Raw genomic sequence first — 20629 nt, forward strand, 5'->3', positions numbered from 1 at the left:
AAAACAGTTTAATATCTATGCAATATTTAAATTAAATTTTCACAAAAGGACCAAATATTCTGCTGGTGCAAAAGGGCAAAACTTCATTTAAGGCTACTGAGCTGTACAACTGTACCCCAGCACACAAGAGTGTGATGCAGAGTTGCAGTGAGAAGCACAAATTAAGGGAGCCCGGTGCTGTGGCTTGAACGGGTCTCCAGTAAAACCTGTCGAAGGTGACACTACTCTCCTATTCAAAGTACAGAAAAGCAGAAGTTGCAGCCGTTTAATTTAAATGGATTGAACAACCCGATCTGCCAGATTAAAACAGCACTTTAGGGTCGCCACTCGGGCCGGGGTAAGGCCAAATCGCGGCACGCCAGGTTTAAAGTGATGTGTGAGTATCTCCCCCCCCCCAAGCGGCACCAGTTCAACCACCTTCGTTTAAAACCTCCCATTTTGCTGAACTCGGGCCGCAGACCAGGCGAAACTGAAACCCAGCCCCGGCGAAGGCGCCCGGCTGCGGGGAAGGCCGCAGCCTGGGTGGCGCTGCCCCGGGGGCAGGCGGGCGCCTCGCGACGCTCCGTCCCGCTCTCTAGCCCCTTCGCGCGGCGCCCAACCCCAGCGTCCCTCCTGCGGGCAGAGGGGGCTGGGTACGTTCTCTCCCGCCCCCCCCCCCGCGCGGCTGTACGGGGCCTGCGGGTCCCTCTCCCCGCCGGGGCCGCGCGGGGGGTCTCGCGCGCCCTGCCCGGGGGGCGCGGCACATGTGCCGCCCCCAGCAGGCGCGCCCGCCCCGCAACAGGGCGCCCTCCGGGCAGCGCAGCATCCGGCGGAGTTGCCAGACGGCGCATGCGCTTCTGCCTCCTGAGCAAACGGGCGATGAGCTCAGATGCCGAGGGGAGGGGGGGGGGGGAGAGAATAGAGGGTGTGCTACGCCGTTTACGTAGAAGGGGGCGGGGCGGGGGCCCGCATTGGCTAGGCCGAGCCGACAAGGTGGTTGCCTAGCCTATGCGCATGGTTGGTAGCCGTGTGAGTGCAGAGCGCGGCTGGCTCGGCGTAAGTGTTTTTGGTGAATGGCGTAGCAGGGGCGGCCGCAGCGGAGGAGGAGGCGCCCCGGCGGTTTGGTACCGAGCGGAGAGGGAGATGCACACGGCACTCGAGTGAGGTAGCTATAAAACCCCATTTGTTTACATTCCCTCCCCCACACAACCGGCCGGCGCTGCCGCGAAGGCGGCGGCCAGGCCCCGGGCCGGCTGGGGGGCGGGGGGCTAGCGGCCACCGTCCCTGCGCGGGCTACAGAGCCGCATATGGGGGGCACCGAGGCGGCCGCTGCCTCATCACGTGGCGGCGGCGGGGCCGGCGTAGTGAAGGGGCTTGCGGGGGGGCGCCGCTCTATTGAGTCTGTCCCAAACTGCTTCCGGCCGCAGTGCGGACTCCCCCTCATGCAAACGCCCCCCCCCCCCAGTTGCGGCCCGGGAACCCCCCTCCCCTGGCCCAGTGCAGCCGCCGCCGCCGCAGCCGCCCGGTAAGGGGGGGAGGGGGCTTCACAAAAGGCCTCTCCCTGGAGGCACCGGGCTGGCCGCTCTGATGTCGTGGCAAGGCTGAGCGCGGTTTCTCACCGCTGTGAATTGCCGCCCCAGGGGCTGTCTCGGGGGAAGGGCACCAGGCTCAGCTTTGCAAGCTGTAGTCACCAGGGTTGGGGAGGCTCCCAAATGGGGCTGAAACCCCAAGCGCTCCCTGCACACCCCGGAGCAATAAACCCAGCTTCCAGCCGGGGCTTCATGGGGGTGACTGGCCTGGGTGGGCCTCTTCCCTGGGGAACAAACGTTTGCTGTTGGCCTCCAGGCTGCATGCCCGTTTCCCTATGCTCCCAGCTCTACAGCCAGGTGTGCATAATAAACGTACATCACCATAGCTATGTTTTTCGGGGGTGTGAAAAATCCACATTCCTGAGTGTCACAGTTACATCAACCTAACCTCGGGTGTAGACAGCACTATGTAAAGGAGAGAGCTTCTCTTGCCGATATAGCTACTGCCTCTGGTGGAGATGGATTATAGGAACAGGAGATGCTTTCCCATCTACATATAGCATCTTCACTAACGTGCTGCAGCTGTGCCAGTGAAATGTTTTTAATTGTAGACCTGCTCTAAATTAGTGTGTATATTAGGCCTTCCCAACCAGCCATCATTATGTCTCATTTGCAGTACGTGCTTTGAAGGACTACCTTCCTTAGAATTATATAGAAGGGAACACTATTTTGGAGTCTGAGTTGGTGAAACTTAAGTATCATATCTAGGTCATGTTTATTTGGGGGGGAATGATGAAGTGGGTGGGGTGTATACTTTTCAGTTTAATATTCTTGGTTTGCTCTGTTGGGGAAATTTCTTATCATGAGGTGCATCTCAGGTAAATTATGTGTAACTTTGAACAGAGTCAAAAAAGCAAGATCTAAGTGGTACTGTTGAAGGTGAGGGAAACTTGGTTGGTCACTGTCACTGAGACAGCTTCTGAAAAATCACCCAGTCACAAGCGGTATACAGGAAAGAAAAATAAGGTTAAGTTGATACAGCAATTAAACACCTATTGCTAGCCTTCCACCTCACAGGGTCCCTGAGCTGCAGCCCAAGCCTGAGACAAGCTCTGTGTGGCTTGAAAGCTTGTTTCTTTCACCAACAGGAGTTGGTCCAATAAAAGATACCTCACCCACCTCGTCTCTCTAATATTCTGGGACCAACATGGCTACAACTACACTACATACAACTTTTAGAAAATGGTTAAAGGCTTTCCATTTTTCAGTGCCTGAACTGGTTCTTCTTGAAGCAGTACTCCCTGATAAAAAGAAAAGGAGTACTTGTGGCACCTTAGAGACTAACCAATTTATTTAAGCATAAGCTTTCTTGAGCTACAGCTCACTTCATCGGATGCATACTGTGGAAAGTGTAGAAGATCTTTTTATATACACACAAAGCATGAAAAAATACCTCCTCCCACCCCACTCTCCTGCTGGTAATAGCTTATCTAAAGTGATCACTCTCCTTACAATGTATATGATAATCAAGTTGGGCCATTTCCAGCACAAATCCAGGTTTTCTCTCCCCCCCGCCCCCCCCACCCAACTGTATTTTGCGAATATAGACTAACACGGCTGATACTCTCTGATAGTAAATCATGTTGAGATGCTGTGTGGGATACAAGTCTTTTAATAGTCTCTTCTCCCCCCCCCCTTTTTTTTTGTCTTCTCAGTTCTATCATTCTCAGCTATTTTGTCTGTGCAGCTCTTTTCTCACCTCTCCGTTCTATAACTCTTCCCAAAATGCTGCTCAAGTTAAGATAGGTACAGTTTTAGCTTCTAACACTACAAACGCTTCACACATCTAACCTAAATAACTACTCTTGTGTAATAATTACTCATAGTAGAACACCGTGGACTTGTCTACGCCACACAGCTTTTAGTGACAAGACTGTGTCGATGCAGCCTTGTCGCTAAACGTTGGCGTGTGTGCCGACAAAATACTTCTAGCCCTGAGAGCGGCTTTTGCTTTGTCAGCAGGACAGCGCTCCTGCCGACAAAGCCGCGTTCACACTGCCACTTGCCACAGAAAAACTTTTATCTTTCGGGGGTGGAGGGGCGCTTTTTAAAGTACCCATGAAAGACAAAAGTTTTGTCGACAACTTGGCAGTGTAGACAAGCCCTATGCCATGCTTTTTCCATGTGAGAGCGGCAGCCCGAAATAAGCACTGAAAAATACATATTGAAGGCACCTGGTTAGTGTTTAGGAGTTGAGAATTAGTTGGTCTTTCAACTGACATTAGTGGTTCAAAGGCAGTGTATGCTTTTTAATTTTTTTAAAAAATGTTCTTTTTGGGGCTACCATGCAGAATAATTAATGTGATACAAGATGATTAAAAATAGATAATATTACATTTGCAAAGTGAGTACACTCATTAGACTATCCAAGGAATTTTTTTCATTAATAGGTTCTCTTTTGGAGACAATAAGAGGTTGCCAAAGGAATGGCTTCTAATTTAAAAAGATTTAATTGTGTATCCTTGGAAAACCGGTTGATTTGGTTGATTTCTTTTGGGGGAAAGGAGAAGGGAGGAGGATAAATAAAACATACCACTCTAATCCCCAAAAAGGACTTCTAACTTGTTTTGTATAATTGTTAGTGTGTGAAATATTAGTCTAAAAGGAATGCTAATGTAAGAAAACTTTCTGAATTAATTAATTCATCCATGAGAATTGTCAAAGAACAAATGTAGCAGAATGGGTAGCACTTTCTCATTAACAAATTTGTTTTGAAATAGATGTCCTTGTCCAAAATATTTTTTAAATGTTATTGAATCTTAAGCCTTGTTGTTAGAACTTTAATTTTTATTTAGTCTCCTTGGTCAAACAATGCAACTATGTACTTTTGGAAGAATGAGTAGAAAAAACCCTGAAAACTGTGTGTAGATTTTCTTCTGTAAATCAGGGGTTCTCGACCCGGGGGTTGGGACCCTTCAAGGGGTCGCGAGCTTATTACATGGTGCGGGGGGGATGTCGAGAGCTGTCAGCCTTCACTCCAAACCCCGCTTTTCCTCCAGCATTTATAATGGTGTTAAATATATGAAAAAGTGTTTTTATTTAGGGGAGGTCACACTCAGAGGCTTGCTTTGTGAAAGGAGTCACCAGTACAAAAGTTTGAGACCCACTGCTGTAAATCATACATAGTTTACTTAGTTCATGTAGCTCATGTGGGTTTTTGGTAGGGGAAAGTACTTCAGTGTCTATGGAAGGTGGATGCAGTAGGTAACTAGTATCCCATCTACCAGAGTACTAAAAATAATTTAACATGGAAGTGTAAACCAGCAGGTGAACACGTTTTTAAGCTTACACAATGCTCTTCTTCAGGTTTGGGCAGTCTGAAGAAGAGCTCTGTGCAAGCTCAAAAGCTTGTCTCTTTCACCAACAGAAGTTGGTCTAGTAAAAGATAGTACCTCACCCACTTTCTCTCTCTAGCATTGTGGTACCAACATGGCTACAACAATGCTGCAAACAACCAATACGATGCTGTCAGCTCACATTTGGCCTACAACTTATATTTAACGGGAGAAAAAAAACTCTTAGGAAACAGAAGGCATTTAGGGATCCATTAGAAATGTACTTGCAAATGTGTTTTTAAAAAAGTCTAGTTCTGATGGTGCCCCTTAATCTACTGTAATACCTGGAAGAAACCCATGCTAATCAGTAGTCTTGAACCCAAATGAGTGTGGCTTGGATAAAAAGTATACCTTTTTCAGTATGGTGTCTTGGAAAAGGTTTCAGCAACAGAATATTGGGCCACATGTGGTAGCTAGTCCCCAAGTATAAATAGTTCATTCCCTTGGTATTTTATAGGAAATACAAATAATATATAAACAGATATTCCTAGTCAAACTGCAGAAAACCATAAATTGAGAAATGGGGGAGTCGGGCGGGGGGGAGCAAATCCAACTAACATGCATGTACAGGAATAATAGTAGTGGGTACTTTCTGTCTGATGCAGACTTAACGTGTGGATTTGGCCAAGTGAGGCAAGCAGTCACATTTAATACTTTAAATTGAATATCCGTGCATAGTTGTCTGGCTAGGCAGTATAAATTGGAGAAAATTCTGTAATATCTGGGGTTGAAACGTCATTTGGTTACATTTACTTTGATTGTCCAAATGGCTATAATGTGGTTAGCCCTAACTGTGCCTAAGAAAGATGGATTTGCAATATTCGCCTCAATTTCCGTATCTGTAAAAGGGAGATAATATCTACTGAAAGAATGACAGTGGCTGATAGGTTACAAAGTACTCTAAACGTGAAAAGAGGTATACATGTGAAATTTTTGTAAGACAATAGGAGAATGGTGTACATAAAAATAATCTGTTTTTGTGCTATTTTGCTCAATCTGAGTCATTAAATTTAATCTCCCATTTCAGTTTGCCTGTGACTGAAAATATGGGAGCCTAAATATCTTTAGCTGTCTTTTGGGGAGTAGTGAAAACATTAGCATAGGGACGAGAAGCAAATATTATTTTCTTTTCTATAGTAACTTTAACCATGCAGAAAGTATTTTCATACTTCCACAATTGTCTGGCACTTTCCTATAACAAGTATTCAGAATTCTCAAAGGAGATTACCCCTGCCCCCTTTCTCTTAACATCCTTGAGAATGTCAGTAATGTTGCAAAGAAGAAAAAGAAATTGCCAGTACTCCTGATTTGTGTTTTCTTTTTATAACATGTTTTCACAGAATCAAACTTCAGGGACAAAGGGAAACTCTTCCTTCGGTTTTAAGAATCCTTTCTGTGTGGAAGCTGTTAATGTGCACTGCTCCTGCTGTGGAAGGCCAATGTAACTTGTGTGTTTTATTTTGCAGAGTCCAACTCAGCTTTTAAAAACTTGTCCCTTAAATTTAGTTACCAGCGTATAGGGAGCATTCATCATGTTTTCTTGTTATAGTATTTGTCACAACAAAAAGTTCATATCCAATTAACACTTATTAATCTGTAGGTGAAAGGCCGCAAGCAATATCTAAGGATTCAAAAAGAGAGAGGAAAAGGTCTTATATAGTTAATGTAGAAATTTGTTTGTTCTTTTTCAAACTATAGCTGAGATTTTATATAAAGTGTACCCCGGGTCTTCAATATGGTGCCAGTTCCTGAACAAAGCACTTACTTGAAGCTATTGAAAAAAACAACAACAACAAAAACAAGTGTTGAGGTACCACTTAACAAAAGATGCCAGCAACGATGCGGCCTGAAGCATGTATCTGCCAAAGGAGAAGAGCTCTTTCATTCAGAGGCTTAGGTCACGTCTTCACTAGCAATATTAAAGTGCTGCCGCGGCAGCGCTTTAACATGGCTTGTGTAGTGGCGGGATAGCGCTGGGAGAGAGCGCTATAAAAAATCCACGTCCATGAGGGGAATAGCTACTGATGCTGGGGCACTGTCTACACTGTCACTTTACAGCACTGAACATTGCAGCACTCAGGGGTGTTTTTTCACACCCCTGAGCAAGAAAGTTGTAGCGCTGTAAAGTGCCAGTGCAGACAAGCCCTTAGAGAAATGATTTTGACTCCATACTGAGATTCTACTTTCGTGTGTGTGTTTCTTTTTCATATGGAGCTAGTCTGTAGTATGAATAAAATCAGGGGTGTGAAAGGAGAAAATGGTTCTTATAACAGCAGCATTTTTATCTTTTGTTTTTTAACGGGCATCTTCTAGGTCACATTTGCTTTAACCACATTATGTGATAATCAAGATGGGAAAAATCTACTAGACCTCTAAAAACCAGAAGCCAACGGAAGACTGGAAGGAGAAACCCCAGTGCCTCTCCCCTAGCTTCTGGAAGGGAGACTCAGTGGGATTGTTTGCAGGCTGGTGTATCTGGTCCATGCCCAATCTTGGTTTATAAGGGGCCTGACTAGATTTGGAACTCATTCTCTCTTCTCCGTTTACTAGCTGCTGCATTAGCCCTCTAAACCCCACCTCTCCATGTCCCATGTCTTTCCTTCTGACCCCCGCCTGCTGTAAAGGAGGAGGAACTACTCCAGCTTTCCTCCAGCTACTGGAAAAGAATGGTGAGTTTTAGGCTATGGCAATACTACAGCGTATATCGGCATAATTTATGTCACTCGGGGGTGAATAAACCACCCCGCTGAGCAACATAAGTAACACCAACATAAGTGATTGTGTGCACAGCGCCATATCGGAGGGCCGATATAGCTTCTGCAGTTCACGGGGGTGGTTTTATTATGCCAATGGGAGAGAGTGCTTCAGTCAGTATAGATCATCTTTACCAGATGAGGTGCAGCTGCAGCAGCACTGTACCTGTAGACATGCCCTTAGTCTTCCTCCTGCTATCACTTTTAATGTCTCTGCTAAAAGAAAAGGAGTACTTGTGGCACTTTAGAGACTAACAAATTTATTTGAGCAGAAGCTTTCGTGAGCTTCATCATCCGATGCAGTGAGCTGTAGCTCACCAAAGCTTATGCTCAAATAAATTGGTTAGTCTCTAAGGTGCCACAAGTACTCCTTTTCTTTTAGCAAATACAGACTAACACGGCTGCTACTCTGAAAAATGTCTTTGCTGTGGCTCATAGCTTTCAGAGGAGCAGTACCACGACGCTGAAGAGAATGAGTCCAGTTTTACTGAGGCAAAACAAAAAAAACCTGAAGCTATCTTAGTTTATCTTGTACCTTTCACTCTGCTGCTTCTTGAAAAACCATGAACATAAAAGTAGAGAGAATTTTCTGCCACTGCTGGGAATTCTTTTGGATGAAGGGAGTGGAGAAAGCAGACTCCCAGAACAGTTTGGGAGCAGCAGCAAAGTAAAGCTAACAGGCCCTTGTCAATTTCACTGCTGCTTTTCAGAATTTTTCAGCTATTGTGAATCTAATGAGAAAATCTGCAGGATCATTCTATTACTAATGGCTCCGCCTACTTCCCAGCGAAAGCTTTTTATTGTCACTGCCTAGTGAATGCATTTTTAGTGTCTATGCTTTAGATAATATGTGCTGTGTTTTGTATTGACACTTATACCTTCTTAACGTTAAGCAAAGTAAAAAAAATGATTTTAAAGATGTTTAAAACATATTAAACACTCTCAAACTAGGAAAATCAGTTTGGGCTAGAACTGTGTAACTCACAAAAAGAAAAGGAGTACTTGTGGCACCTTAGAGACTAACCAATTTATTTGAGCATGAGCTTTCGTGAGCTACAGCTCACTTCATCGGATGCATACTGTGGAAACTGCAGAAGACATTATATACACAGAGACCATGAAACAATACCTCCTCCCACCCCACTCTCCTGCTGGTAATAGCTTATCTAAAGTGATCATCAAGTTGGGCCATTTCCAGCACAAATTCAGGTTTTCTCACCCTCCACCCCCATACACACACAAACTCACTCTCCTGCTGGTAATAGCTCATCCAAAGTGACCACTCTCCCTACAATGTGCATGATAATCAAGGTGGGCCATTTCCAGCACAAATCCAGGTGATTGTTCCTTTATGTTGTGCCTCCGTAACCTTTCAGCTGCAAACTGTTCTTCAGGGACAAAGCTCAAGATCTTTAAATGGTGGGGAGACTTTTTTTTTTTTAACTAGTCATAACTGATATTTGTTTGCTAATCTAGGTGATCTGAAATCTAATGGTCACATTTTACTGGAAGTTGATGAATGACTATGCCTATGTCCAAAATATGTGACTGACTCACTCTGTTAGTTGAAATATTTCTAGACTTTTTTTGTGCCCAGTTGTAAGGTTACAATATCCTCCTAGATCTTTTTAAATAATTAAAAGTAAATATGTGGGGATTTTATTTATATAGAAGTCCAATAGCTTGTATAAAAATAGGTGCTTCAACGGAGGCCTGATGTCAGATTTTAGTCCAGGTTATAGACACTTCAAAAATAGAGATTATAGTGGAAACTGTGAGAGATCCTAACTGTTGCTGCTGGCAAATGCTACTAACTAAATGCTAAAAACGTGAAGTCCACATTGACCCTGTCATCATGTGAATGTGCAGTGATCACCCAACTTTCAGTAGTTATGTAAACAGAGCTCTGTTAGCCTTTCATTCAGGGCTACAGTGCTATGGTCACTACTGAATGGATTAAAATAATCATATGAGTTATGCATGATAACTGGAAATGTAATCTGATGTACTGCTGATAATTGATGAGTATCTAATAAATTAATAATTGATGAGTATCTAATAAATAGCTTTTCCCTATAGTAGATCTAATTGGCGATGATAGTGCATGTAGTCATTTTTAGTATTGATAGTCCAACCTATATGTAGCATAAAGAAAATGTAACATGCTTTAAATAAAATTAAAGCAGTCTTTAACAGAGATGTAAATAGAATGACCAAATTCAGTTTGTGATTTTTTTTTTTTATTTTATTTTTTTTTTTTTTTGAGAGCAGCATTAATGGGTCATCTTAATACTGGTTTTTCATTTGAAGTGGAGCTAAATAGTGCCATTCATCCAATGCTGTCTGGTTATGAAGTTGCTCATAATGGTAGCAGTATGTCTGTTCTACAGCTGTGAATGTATTAATTAGCAGTCTTCTCTACAGGGCAAGTATCCTACACATACAGCTGTATGTCTGTGATGGTGGCTGGTAGACAATCCTCTAGATCTACTTGGCTGACAGTGCCAAACAGTGGCACTTCCTCATTTCATACTGAATGCAAACTAAACCAAAAAAGCTTCATTAAATGCTTAAACTGAGTACTCTACATCTAGGTTTTTAATAATTTTTTTTATAACCTAAAAACCCTACCTATGAATTTAGTCCTGGAGGGTGCCAGATTGACAGTCGTGGAAAGAGAATTCTTCTACTTACTGCTCTCTTAACGCACCTGAGCAGTGATCTGTAGGGGGACCACTTGTAGGGGTAAAAGGATAATTCAGTATCCTACCATCCTAATTATTGGCCTCTGCTTAACACTTAATTAGTATGCTAGCTAGTTTCAGTTCCAATGGCTGTGTTTTGTGATGTGGACAGCTTGCCTCACTAGATTTTTATGCTAAAATATAGTTCACTTATTTCATATACAGTATGATACATTGGGGACATCTGTGACACAGCAGTTAAACACCTGTGGATGGCCTAGGGCTTGTGCTGTGGGCTGTAAAGTAAATGTGTACATGTTTGGACTGGAGCTTGAACTCTGGGACTCCACGAGAGGGAGGGTCCTAGAGCACAGGCTCCAGTCTAAGCCTGAATGTTTATGCTGTAGTTTTTAGCCCTGCAAGCCTGAGTTAGCTGACCCGGGCCAGTCCCAGCTGTCAGTGAGTCTCTTACTCCAATCTAGACTACCTGTAGACGAAAGACTTTCGTTCACTACTAACCTGGGCTGTATTTGAAGTACTAGTAGTTATTTAGAGGAGGCTCTATATTTTGTTCAGCAGTCTTTGGATTATTCATTTGTCCTTTACTCTCATTTACTTTTACATATCTTCATTGAAGTGAATGGAATCTGTATGCATAGACAATGACAGAAATTAGTTGTTAATGATGATCTGCCCTTAGCTAACATCTAAATGTTTGTGAATATATTGTACATTTGATTATTTTGTTCACATTTTCATCACAGGGAAACTCTCTTACTTAGTTCTTGTATTGAGACTGATTGCCATAGCATGAGGGGAATGTACATAAAATAAGACAAAATATATTGTGCTACTAGAATTCATAGACTCTTAGTCAAGAGGAAGGTATATGCATTTCTGACTCTTGAAGTATAAAAATCTAAAGTACCAAAAGAGGTTCATTTTTTGTTTAGTGGATTCATGGCACAATGCTTATGTCAAGTGACTTCACTGAGCACATGATATGTTTGAATAAAGCAGAGAGGAATGTGTAAAAGTGTTTATGATGCTTGGAATTAAGAAACTGCATGAATGCTCTTAGTGGGATGAGTTATGGTAAGGGGATATTTTAAGACTTTTAAAAATGACAGTAGCTGCAGCTAATTATTGTGAATTATATACTTGAAAATAAGTGTTTTTATTTTGTACTTATATAATTAAATTAGTGGTTTAAAATGATTGTATTACACCAGAAGTAAGTGGTTCTAGTTAAATATTGTAAAAATATTTTAGTTGTCTTCAAAATACATTCTTTGACTTCTGGCACTCTTTTTCAGGATTTCCAGTGCCAAAGGGCTACTTATGTTGATTTAACATTTTTCTTATAAGAGAGCAAAGAATTTATGGTACTTTTAATCTTTGGACAGGAATATTGGCTCATAAAGTAATAAAACTTAATCATTCATTAAGGGGCACTAATTTTTTGTATGGTGTGTAGAATGTTTTGTTTTGTTTTTTAAGTTCGTGCTTTCCTGTTATTACATATTAAAATTGAACTAGGAAAGTAACTCCAAAAATGCAGTTGTGCTTAAGACAACATACTACTATTACATTTTCAATCTAGTAGTAAAATTGAAATATACAAAGTGTCATTTCCTCGGAGAGTGTTTTGGCAGCATCTACAAAGGAATTGTACAGAAATTTAGATTACTCTTTTATTCTAACTTGATTAGTTTAAATTCACAATATAGGTTTGAAATTACCTTCTAAGGCAAGGTGTTAATTACATTTTATAACAAGGGGATTCTCAAAGGGAGATAGTTATTTCAGTTCAAGGAAGCAGACATATACCTAGCTGTGTGTCAGATAAATATTATACAAATACACAAGGGCCAGAACAATTATGGGATTGTTACTTAATTTTGGTCAGTATCATTTATGTAATCTTGTACTTTACAGTAACTTCCAGTAGTGATGGAAGAACACCATGATGATCCCTGATGTATTATGCTTTTCACTGAGTACACTTTCCAACCTTAGTCCACATATGCTTTTGGATGGGTGGGTAAGGGGGCGGTGGAGAAGGATGTTTGAATTTCTGATGCCTTCAACAAATACTTTCCTTTGACTGCCTGGTAATGACCAAAGTATTGTCCAAGAAATTTTCTCCTGCTACCATCTACTCCGAAAGGTAACTGTTTTTTAATACCGAATTTACTTTATCTGTAAAGGTGCAATCTAAATGATGCAGAAAATACAAGCAGCTTAACTGAGAATTTCTTAATATTTAAATCATTAATGAGAAAATATGAGACAGCAAGAGAACCTGAGGTGTCCTTTGTCTCCTATTATTTTTTACACTTTGTACTTAACACACTGTTACATTGGCTGAAGATATGATAATCTGCTAGGCATGTGAAATTTACTAAAAATAGTAGTCCAACCGTAACATAATTATCTAGGGCATCAGGTTATGGGATTTTTCCAGGCCTTGGAGTTAAAGTTCCATTGAGAACTAAGGTGTCAGTAGCTAGACTTTTGCTGTTTCTACTCCAAATAGATGACCTATGCAGAGGGACAGGTTGTAACTTTAATCTGGCAGTGACGCAGACTGAGGAGAGGGACAAATTATTTCAGTGAACAGATAGCACAAAAAGTTAATGAAGTGGCTCTGTGATAGGATGAGTAGAATAAAATAACCTATTGTGCACTTTAATACGTATAGAAATCAGAAAATATGGGTGTGGTACTCTCAGGAGCTGAGCACCTCCTACAACATGTTAAGCATCTTCGGCACCAGTGGTAGTTGAGAGAGCTCAGCATTTCTCAGGGTCAGACTGTAATATCACTTATATGTAATAATTAGACTAAACTTTAGATGTGTGTGTGGACTTATATTAAGAAGATTCTTTATGTGCAACGTTTGATAGCATCATAAAGATTGAACACAGGGCAGATTGATTGATTTAAATCAAAGCAATTTACATTACCAGTTTTTATTGTGATTTAAATCACCAGGCAGGAAACCTTGATTTACATAATGAGTTTTAATCATGTTTTACATTTGTACGTTTTAATTATTTTCCTAAAGGAAAGCTAATTCTCATTGATAATCATTAAAACATGTTGATTTGCAGCTAAATATAACCATTACATTAAATTTGGTGGTGCTTTTTGCCAGCCATGAGGATTCACGTTTATTTAAACAGTTATGTAATTTAACATACGTTGATTCAGATTCCTAATTTTTACATTTTTTATTATTTTCAAAGATGGTGAATAATGTGGTGGTTAATTTTTTTAGTTGTGATTAGTGTCAAGCTCTATTTGGATGGAAACACAAATTCAATTAAAATGCACAGAAGCATTTTAATTTTTATTAAATGAGCTGGAAACATCAGAAAAAACTTTATCAAAATGTGCTTTGTATTTAAAATTAAATAAAGGAAATATTGCCAGTAGTTAGTGAATTGAACTGATTATTTCTGATCAATGCCCTTAAGATTTTAAAACTAGTAAATCTCATCCTTTCACACTTAGGCAGGGCTGCACTTGCAGTTGTAGAGCGCTGGGAGTTAAACCAGCCTTGGGAGAACACAGCAGGGAAAACGCTGCCGAGTGTTTACACTCTCAGCTGGAAGCGCACTGGCGTGGCCAGATTAGCAGCTCTTGCAACGCCACAAAGGGCAGTGCGTTGTGATAGCTGTCCCACCATCCAAGTGGCTGCAATGTGCTTTTCAAATGCGGGGGGTGGGCTGGATTGTGACAGGGAGTGTGTTGTATGTATGTGGAGGGAGAGAGAGAGTGGGTTTTTGAGGGGCTGAGAGCGTGTCAGCATGCTGTCTTGTAAGTTCAGACAGCAGCAGGATCCCCCCCCCCCCCCCCGCCTATCACTCACTCAAAGCAAGCAGCATTCCTCAGTAATGGTTCCTTTGTCCTGGAGCAGATAAGCAGCCAGCTGTCAGAAATGGAGCTTTAAAAGGGCATATCCGCATTCCTACAGCGAGTTCAAAACAATGACAAGAGTGGCCACTTGACTTAAGGGGATTATGAGACTTTCCAGAGGTCAGTTAGAGCGCAGTAATGCAACACCTCGTTCACACTGGCGCCGTGGCGCTCCAGCGGAGGCGCAGCAAACGTTATTCCACTCAGGTTGAGCACCAGCAGTGCTGTAGCCGCGGAGTCAGAGCGCTCTACGTGCCTTGCCAGTGTGGTGGACGGGTAGGGAGCTAGAGTGCCCGGGGCTCCTTTATTGTGCTGTAACTTGCTGTAACTCGCAAGTGTAGCCAAGCCCTTAGTTTTTATGCGTAGATTGGAAGAAGAAAAAAGACTTTTTCTCCTTTTTCAACTCCAAATTGATTTCTTAACTTGAGTGAACTAGTCAACTGAACTAGTTGAATAAACTGAAATGAAGAAAATATTCTCTGTGCACCTGTAGAAGAGGTTACCACTGTAGAAAGTTGGTTTAGCACTTCAACAAACTCTGGTTTCAGGTGCGTAGCCAGTGACTTCACCATTTTCGTGGTTTGACTTTCTTTAAAACTTGGCAGCAACTATGTACTACGTGATTTTTTTGTATTTAATTTAAATGATTTTAATAGATGTAGGCCTTAACATGGGTTGTCAACTTCAAACCTAATTTTAATAGGCTTATTTTTTTTAAATAAATCTATATTTAATTTAAGTAAAAAAAAAAAGTTATCAGTTGTTACAGTTTAACCCATTGATTTAAAACACTTCTAAAGATGATTTGCAAATGCATCTGACACACAAGAGAACTGCAGAAAAGTGTGGTATGCGCTAAACAAGGGAAAATAATTAAGGGACAAAAAATAAACAGAAAAACCCTTCCTGTTTTTTTTAAAAGAAGGTCCATGAGATCCAGGCCTTTCTGATTTGCTGTTTGCTACTTGGAAAGATCTTTTCTGTTGTCTGTTATCATTAAACTGTAGCAGAGAAGAGTCTACCTATGGAATAATAAAAAAGTTTAGAATAATAGAAAGCAGTTCATGTTAAAGTTCTGGAATTCTTAAATATTTTGTGTTTAAAAAAGCTTTCAAATTATGCAATATTGTAATAAATAGCACACATGCCACTTAAGTTATGGTCAGACTCCAGCCTTCACGAAGTTTCATGATCAGTATGACATCAATGAAGAGCTTACAGGGATCTCTTTCAAAGCAGGAACTTGGTGATCCATAGGGGAAGTGATATGAAAGCTAAAAGATAAGGCAGGGTTTTAAACATGGCAAATTTATAGAATATGCCTCTGAAAGCTCCTGCTCACTTGGGATATTTTTGCTATGCTAACACATTTGACTTGTTTTTTAAATAATCTTGCCAATTATCTATCTTTAAAAAGAAGGAAATGAACTACTCATTGTACATGTTAGTTACAACATGTCTTGATGTTCTGCTGAAACAAAAATCCTTGAATTGTCGGGTTTAAATTTCTGTCCAAAATTGTCAGGCACAGTCTGTTATCAGTACCTATTCAGTTGTCATTGACTAAAATTATTAATGCCAGGCTTTGCACTGGGAACCACTGCCTGGTACTGTCAAAGTATTCGAGACTTAGTGGACAGTTGTCTTTCCCTATAGAACTGGATTGAGCCACTAATAAAATTGTATGAAAACAGACTAGAGATTTCATCTGGCCTTGGAGTAGGAGACAAAATCATGCAAAGTTGAGAAGGCCCCCAAAGTGCAAAATAATGACTGAAGGAGGGAAGAGACAGAGTTAAGTGGCTCCGGGAGTAGAAGAGGAAATATTTCTATGTATATCTTAGTATCACAGTCTCAGAAAGGCAATTAGCATGATGACATGGAATTACTTCAGCAGGTAGCCTTGGGGAACCAAAATCCTTTAAAAACGTGATCATAGTGAAGGGAGAGGCAGTTCATATCTGGCCTTTGTACTCTTATCAGGGAGTGCTACCAGAAGCAGAAAATGAATATACAGAATTACAGTATAAGCCAGCCACTTACAGTGGATCAAATTACATGCAGAAGACTAGTCTAGAATAGATGCATCTGATTATCTTACAGTTATCTTTCCAAATTGATCATATAAGCTAATGAATCATGATTAAGTCTACAATTTAGTCACAGGTATTTTTAGTAAAAGTCAAGGACAGGTCACAGGCAATAACCAAAAAGTCTAAAAATACGCGTAACTAAATCTTAGGTGCTGCGGGGGGAGGAAGGGGTGTGGTACTCCGGTAGTCACTGCTGCTTATGTGTGTGGAGGCACCCCAGGGCCCCATTACCCGGGCCAGCTCTAGGCACCAGCCTAGCAAGCAGGTGCCTGGGGCGGCAAACGGGAAAGGGCGGCACTGAGGCGGCTTTCGGCGGTACGGCAACTCCTCCACTTCTCTCTTCAGCAGCATTTTCCTTCGCCGCTTGGGACAGCAAAAAGGGTAGAGCCAGCCCTGCCCGCCACCACTGCACCAGGCAGGGGGCAGCCCGAGGCTCTACCGCCACTGCTCCTGGACCCGGTGCTCCGGGGCAGCACCTGGGACCAGTTGCCTGGGACCGCTGGAGCAGCTGCCAGTACGGCTGGTCCCAGGGCCACCCCAGCTGCTCTGGCGGCCCTGGGGTCAGCCACAGTGCAGCTGCAGAAGTCATGGAGTCCGTGACCTCTGTGAAAGACTCGCAGCATTAATCACAATGCAATGTCTAACTTGCTTTCTCCAACCAATCATGATGTGTGTCAATAGAATGGTACAGTAACGTGGTGATGGGCCCATGGGAAGTGCACGTAGGTAGTTGCATAGTTAAAGGAACGCTTAACTTGAATGTTTTTAAATTGACCAATAACTGCTCTGTTAGGATTTTTCCCAATCTATTTTTAAAAGAAAATTCTTTTTAAAAATGTGTGCAAGTTTCCTGCTTCACTGTTGTGTTTATAGGGTTCATTTCAGAAAGGGAGATACTGACTATACAGGGAAAATCATTGAAATTCGCCAGACCCAAAGTGCTCACATGTGCACAAAATAAACACACTGAAGAATAGAGTTTGCCATCTTTTTGCTACAGTAATCCTGTGTAATATAAGTAACTATAGTAGATATAACATTTTCAGATGATGACTTTCCAGTTTCCCTTCAAAGTGCTGTGTTCTGTAACTGAATATGGCAAGAACTAATGCTTGAGTGAAGTTGCACTTGCATTGTGGGTGTGTAGGGGCAAAGAACTGAGGCCAGAATAAACACTTGCCTCATATAGTTCTCGTAACAATCCTAAAATGGTAACCATAAAGCTTTTTTAAATAATCTTCACTAAAATAAAGCTAGGAAGAGCGAAGATATTTTACAGTAATCATATGGTTCTGGAGGTTGTCAGATATTGAGGTCTCAGTTGAAATGAGTTGTGATTGATAAAGGTTTGCTACGCAACTATTGTAATTACTGTCTCACACTACTCAGAGGAGCTCCAGGATGAAATAGTGTGACTCTTGTAGGTTGTAAGTCATAGGCCTGGATGGCAGTGTGTGAGGAGGCTTTTTCACTACTTTGATCACCTGTAGAGAAGAAAGATGGCCCAGTAGTTATGATTAGGGTGGTAGTCTGGGATTTAGGAGACCCAAGTTCAATTCTTTGCTCTGCCTAAAATTTCCTGTGATTTTAAGCAAGTCGGCTTCAGTTCCTCATCTGTAAAATGGGGATAATACTACATCCTATCCCCACAGGGGTGCTGTGAGGATAAATACATTAAAAAGACTGAGGCACTCAATACTATGATCATAAAGGCCATACAAGTATCTAAAATGATGGCTTTAAAGCGAATCTCAAAATATGTGATGGTGTTACCTTTTTTAAAAAGGTAGTACAATAGAACCTTAGAGTTATGAATACCTCAGGAATTGAGATTGTTCGTAACTCTGAACAAAACATTACTCGTTCAAAAGTTTACAACTGAATGTTGACTTAATATAGCTTTGAAACTTTACTATGCAGAAAAATGCTGCTTTTAACCATCTTTATTTAAATAAAACAAGGACAGAAACAGTTTCCTTACTCTGTCAAATTTTCTTATAAACTCTCCTTTTATTTTTAGTAGTTTACATTTAACACAGTACTGTACTATATTTGTCTTTTTTTTTTTTTTTTTTTGGTCTCTGCTGCTGCCTGATTGTGTAGTTCCAGTTCCAAATGAGGTGTGTGGTTGACCGGTCAGTTCGTAACTCTAGTGTTGTAACTCTGAGGTTCTGTTGTATATCTGTTGGGGCAATGAGGTAGTAGTGGTGGCTATAGCTTGTACCCTTTAATTTGGAAACAGATATATATTTATACACCATAATTGTTAGGAACTTGCTAGATCAAGGCCTAAAGTCCCATTTTCAAAAGTGATTTTTTGCACGTAGGATCCTGAAGTCATTTTTGAAAAATTTTCCTGAAGTCATTGGCGCTAATCACTTGCTTAAGTGCTTAGATGGATCAGAGCCTTACTGTCTTGTATAACTGGACATAAAATTTATTTAGCACTTACTATCTGTAAGTCTTGTGATAGATATATTTGAAGATTTTGTTAGAGTTTCTTACTCTTAAACTGCAGCAACAGAGGCATGTAAGAATTAAACACACATCCAAGACAATGCTGCCTTTCAGCCTATTTTTTTCCATGAAATAATTAAACATGTGCAACAGTTCCCGCTACTGATAAGAAAATAAAAATATCTCCATTACTTTTTATGGTTAGTGGCAACATTCACGAGTCTAGTTTAGCATTGAGAAAAAACTCTTTTCTATCATCTAGGGTAGGAAAACCCAATCAGATAATCATTCTGAAGTGACCATCTAACTCAAGGAACTGCTTTAATCTGTATTGCTCTGTTAATTCAGACAAATTACTTAGTTTTATTACACTGGAAAAACAATATTATTTACAGCACATATGTTTTTATGGTTCACATTCTTAAATAACACATGAGCACTAAGCTTTTGATAGAGCATTATTAGACAATAGAATATTGACACTTTACACTTCCGAATGTTTCAACACTACAGGGCTAAAAAAAGTATGCTTCCAAACACCATATGTAAATTGTCTCCCAAGTATTTTCCTAAGTAAATAAATATTCTTTTCTCACTTCACCAATTATTTCACCCTCTACACGTTTTTCACTGACACCTCCTACTTTTTATCTTAAGCTAAAATGTTAGCAAAATAGCTGTTCCAGAAAATTGTAACTTTTTAGCTCCTCAGTTACACTTCCAAGTCCATCTGCACAGAACCCACATTTGCCATACCAAATGGATAATTATGTCGGAAAATACTAATTTGTGGATGTAAATGTTGCTGAAGCCTGCTCAAAATTTTCTTTTCTGGTAGCTGGCTTTACTCTTCTTAAATTTTAGAGGTGGTGAGGTTATCTGGTGATTGGTGTGCTGTAAAAACAAGGTAAGTGCTAGATACCCAAATGGTGTAGCTCCATCAAATGACCTAGGGTTTGTTTTTGTTTTTGTTTGGAGCGGGGGATGTTCCCACAGTAAAGGGTAGGAAACTGCAAACTTCACTTTTTCTTATCTGAAAGTAGGAGTGCTCTATTAGGATCTAGAAATTTGACTAATTCTAAGAGAAATAATTCTGGTCTGCTGGACAATATTGTGACAGTTTTAACAGCAGTAATAGTACCTGTTTTACAGTACTCCTAACGTGATCTTTGGGGCCTTTCAGAACTCTTGGTTATAATTTTACCAATTATCTATATATAGGAATTCATAAATGAGCCTCGGAGTGGCGTTGTTTCTAGAGGAAGCTGGTAATAAGACCAACCCCATAAATTGTCCTTTTAATGACTCTTGCGCAGTGCACATGTTGCTGGTTATATATGGAAGACTTTGAGACTCTAATGATCAATCAATATGCACAGCTGCTAGTGGAAGAAAGAACTTGAAACAATCAAAAACATAGCTTGCAGTTATTGTGTTTGAGTATCGCTCTAAGGGGGTCATATACTCGGATTAATTATGGGTAATTTTTAGATAGCTGGGGTAGTTTTCTTTAATTAAAATAAATTTTAACAGCTATATGTAGTGATTTGGGCTAACAGATTGCTATCTGGGTTCATTTAAGATCAGTTTTCTGTGTGCTGGAACACTTTGCCTTTCGAATACTTCACAGTTTAATCTTTTTAAATGTTCATGGCATGTTTAGTTATGCATAAATGCTTCCTACATGTTCTAGGTCAGGGGTCTCAAACTCAAATGACCACGAGGGCCACAGGAGGACTAGTGCATTGGCCCAAGGGCTGCATCACTGACACACACACCCCTGCTCCCGCCCTGCCCCCACTCCACCCCTTCCCT

The 20629-nt window shown here is 41.0% G+C and overlaps 1 protein-coding gene across 3 annotated transcripts in view; it reads left to right on the top strand.

Moving 5' to 3' along the window:
• The first annotated feature begins 354 nt into the window (after positions 1 to 354).
• SLC39A10 (solute carrier family 39 member 10) overlaps positions 355 to 20629 on the top strand; it is a 78118-nt gene continuing 57843 nt past the window's right edge. Inside the window, exon 1 of one of the 3 annotated variants that reach the window (XM_074967799.1) lies at positions 355 to 376. Coding sequence is in view for 1 of the 3 variants with exons in the window: in XM_074967797.1 (XP_074823898.1) it covers positions 7570 to 7572 (3 nt within the window). In the remaining 2 variants the exon portion in view is untranslated. Of the gene's footprint in view, positions 377 to 949; positions 1145 to 7471; positions 7573 to 20629 lie in introns of those variants that run through there. The other 2 variants (XM_074967798.1, XM_074967797.1) reach the window with 2 other exon arrangements.

This window comes from Natator depressus, chromosome 11 (assembly GCF_965152275.1).
Source record: "Natator depressus isolate rNatDep1 chromosome 11, rNatDep2.hap1, whole genome shotgun sequence".
Lineage (NCBI taxonomy): Eukaryota > Metazoa > Chordata > Testudines > Cheloniidae > Natator > Natator depressus.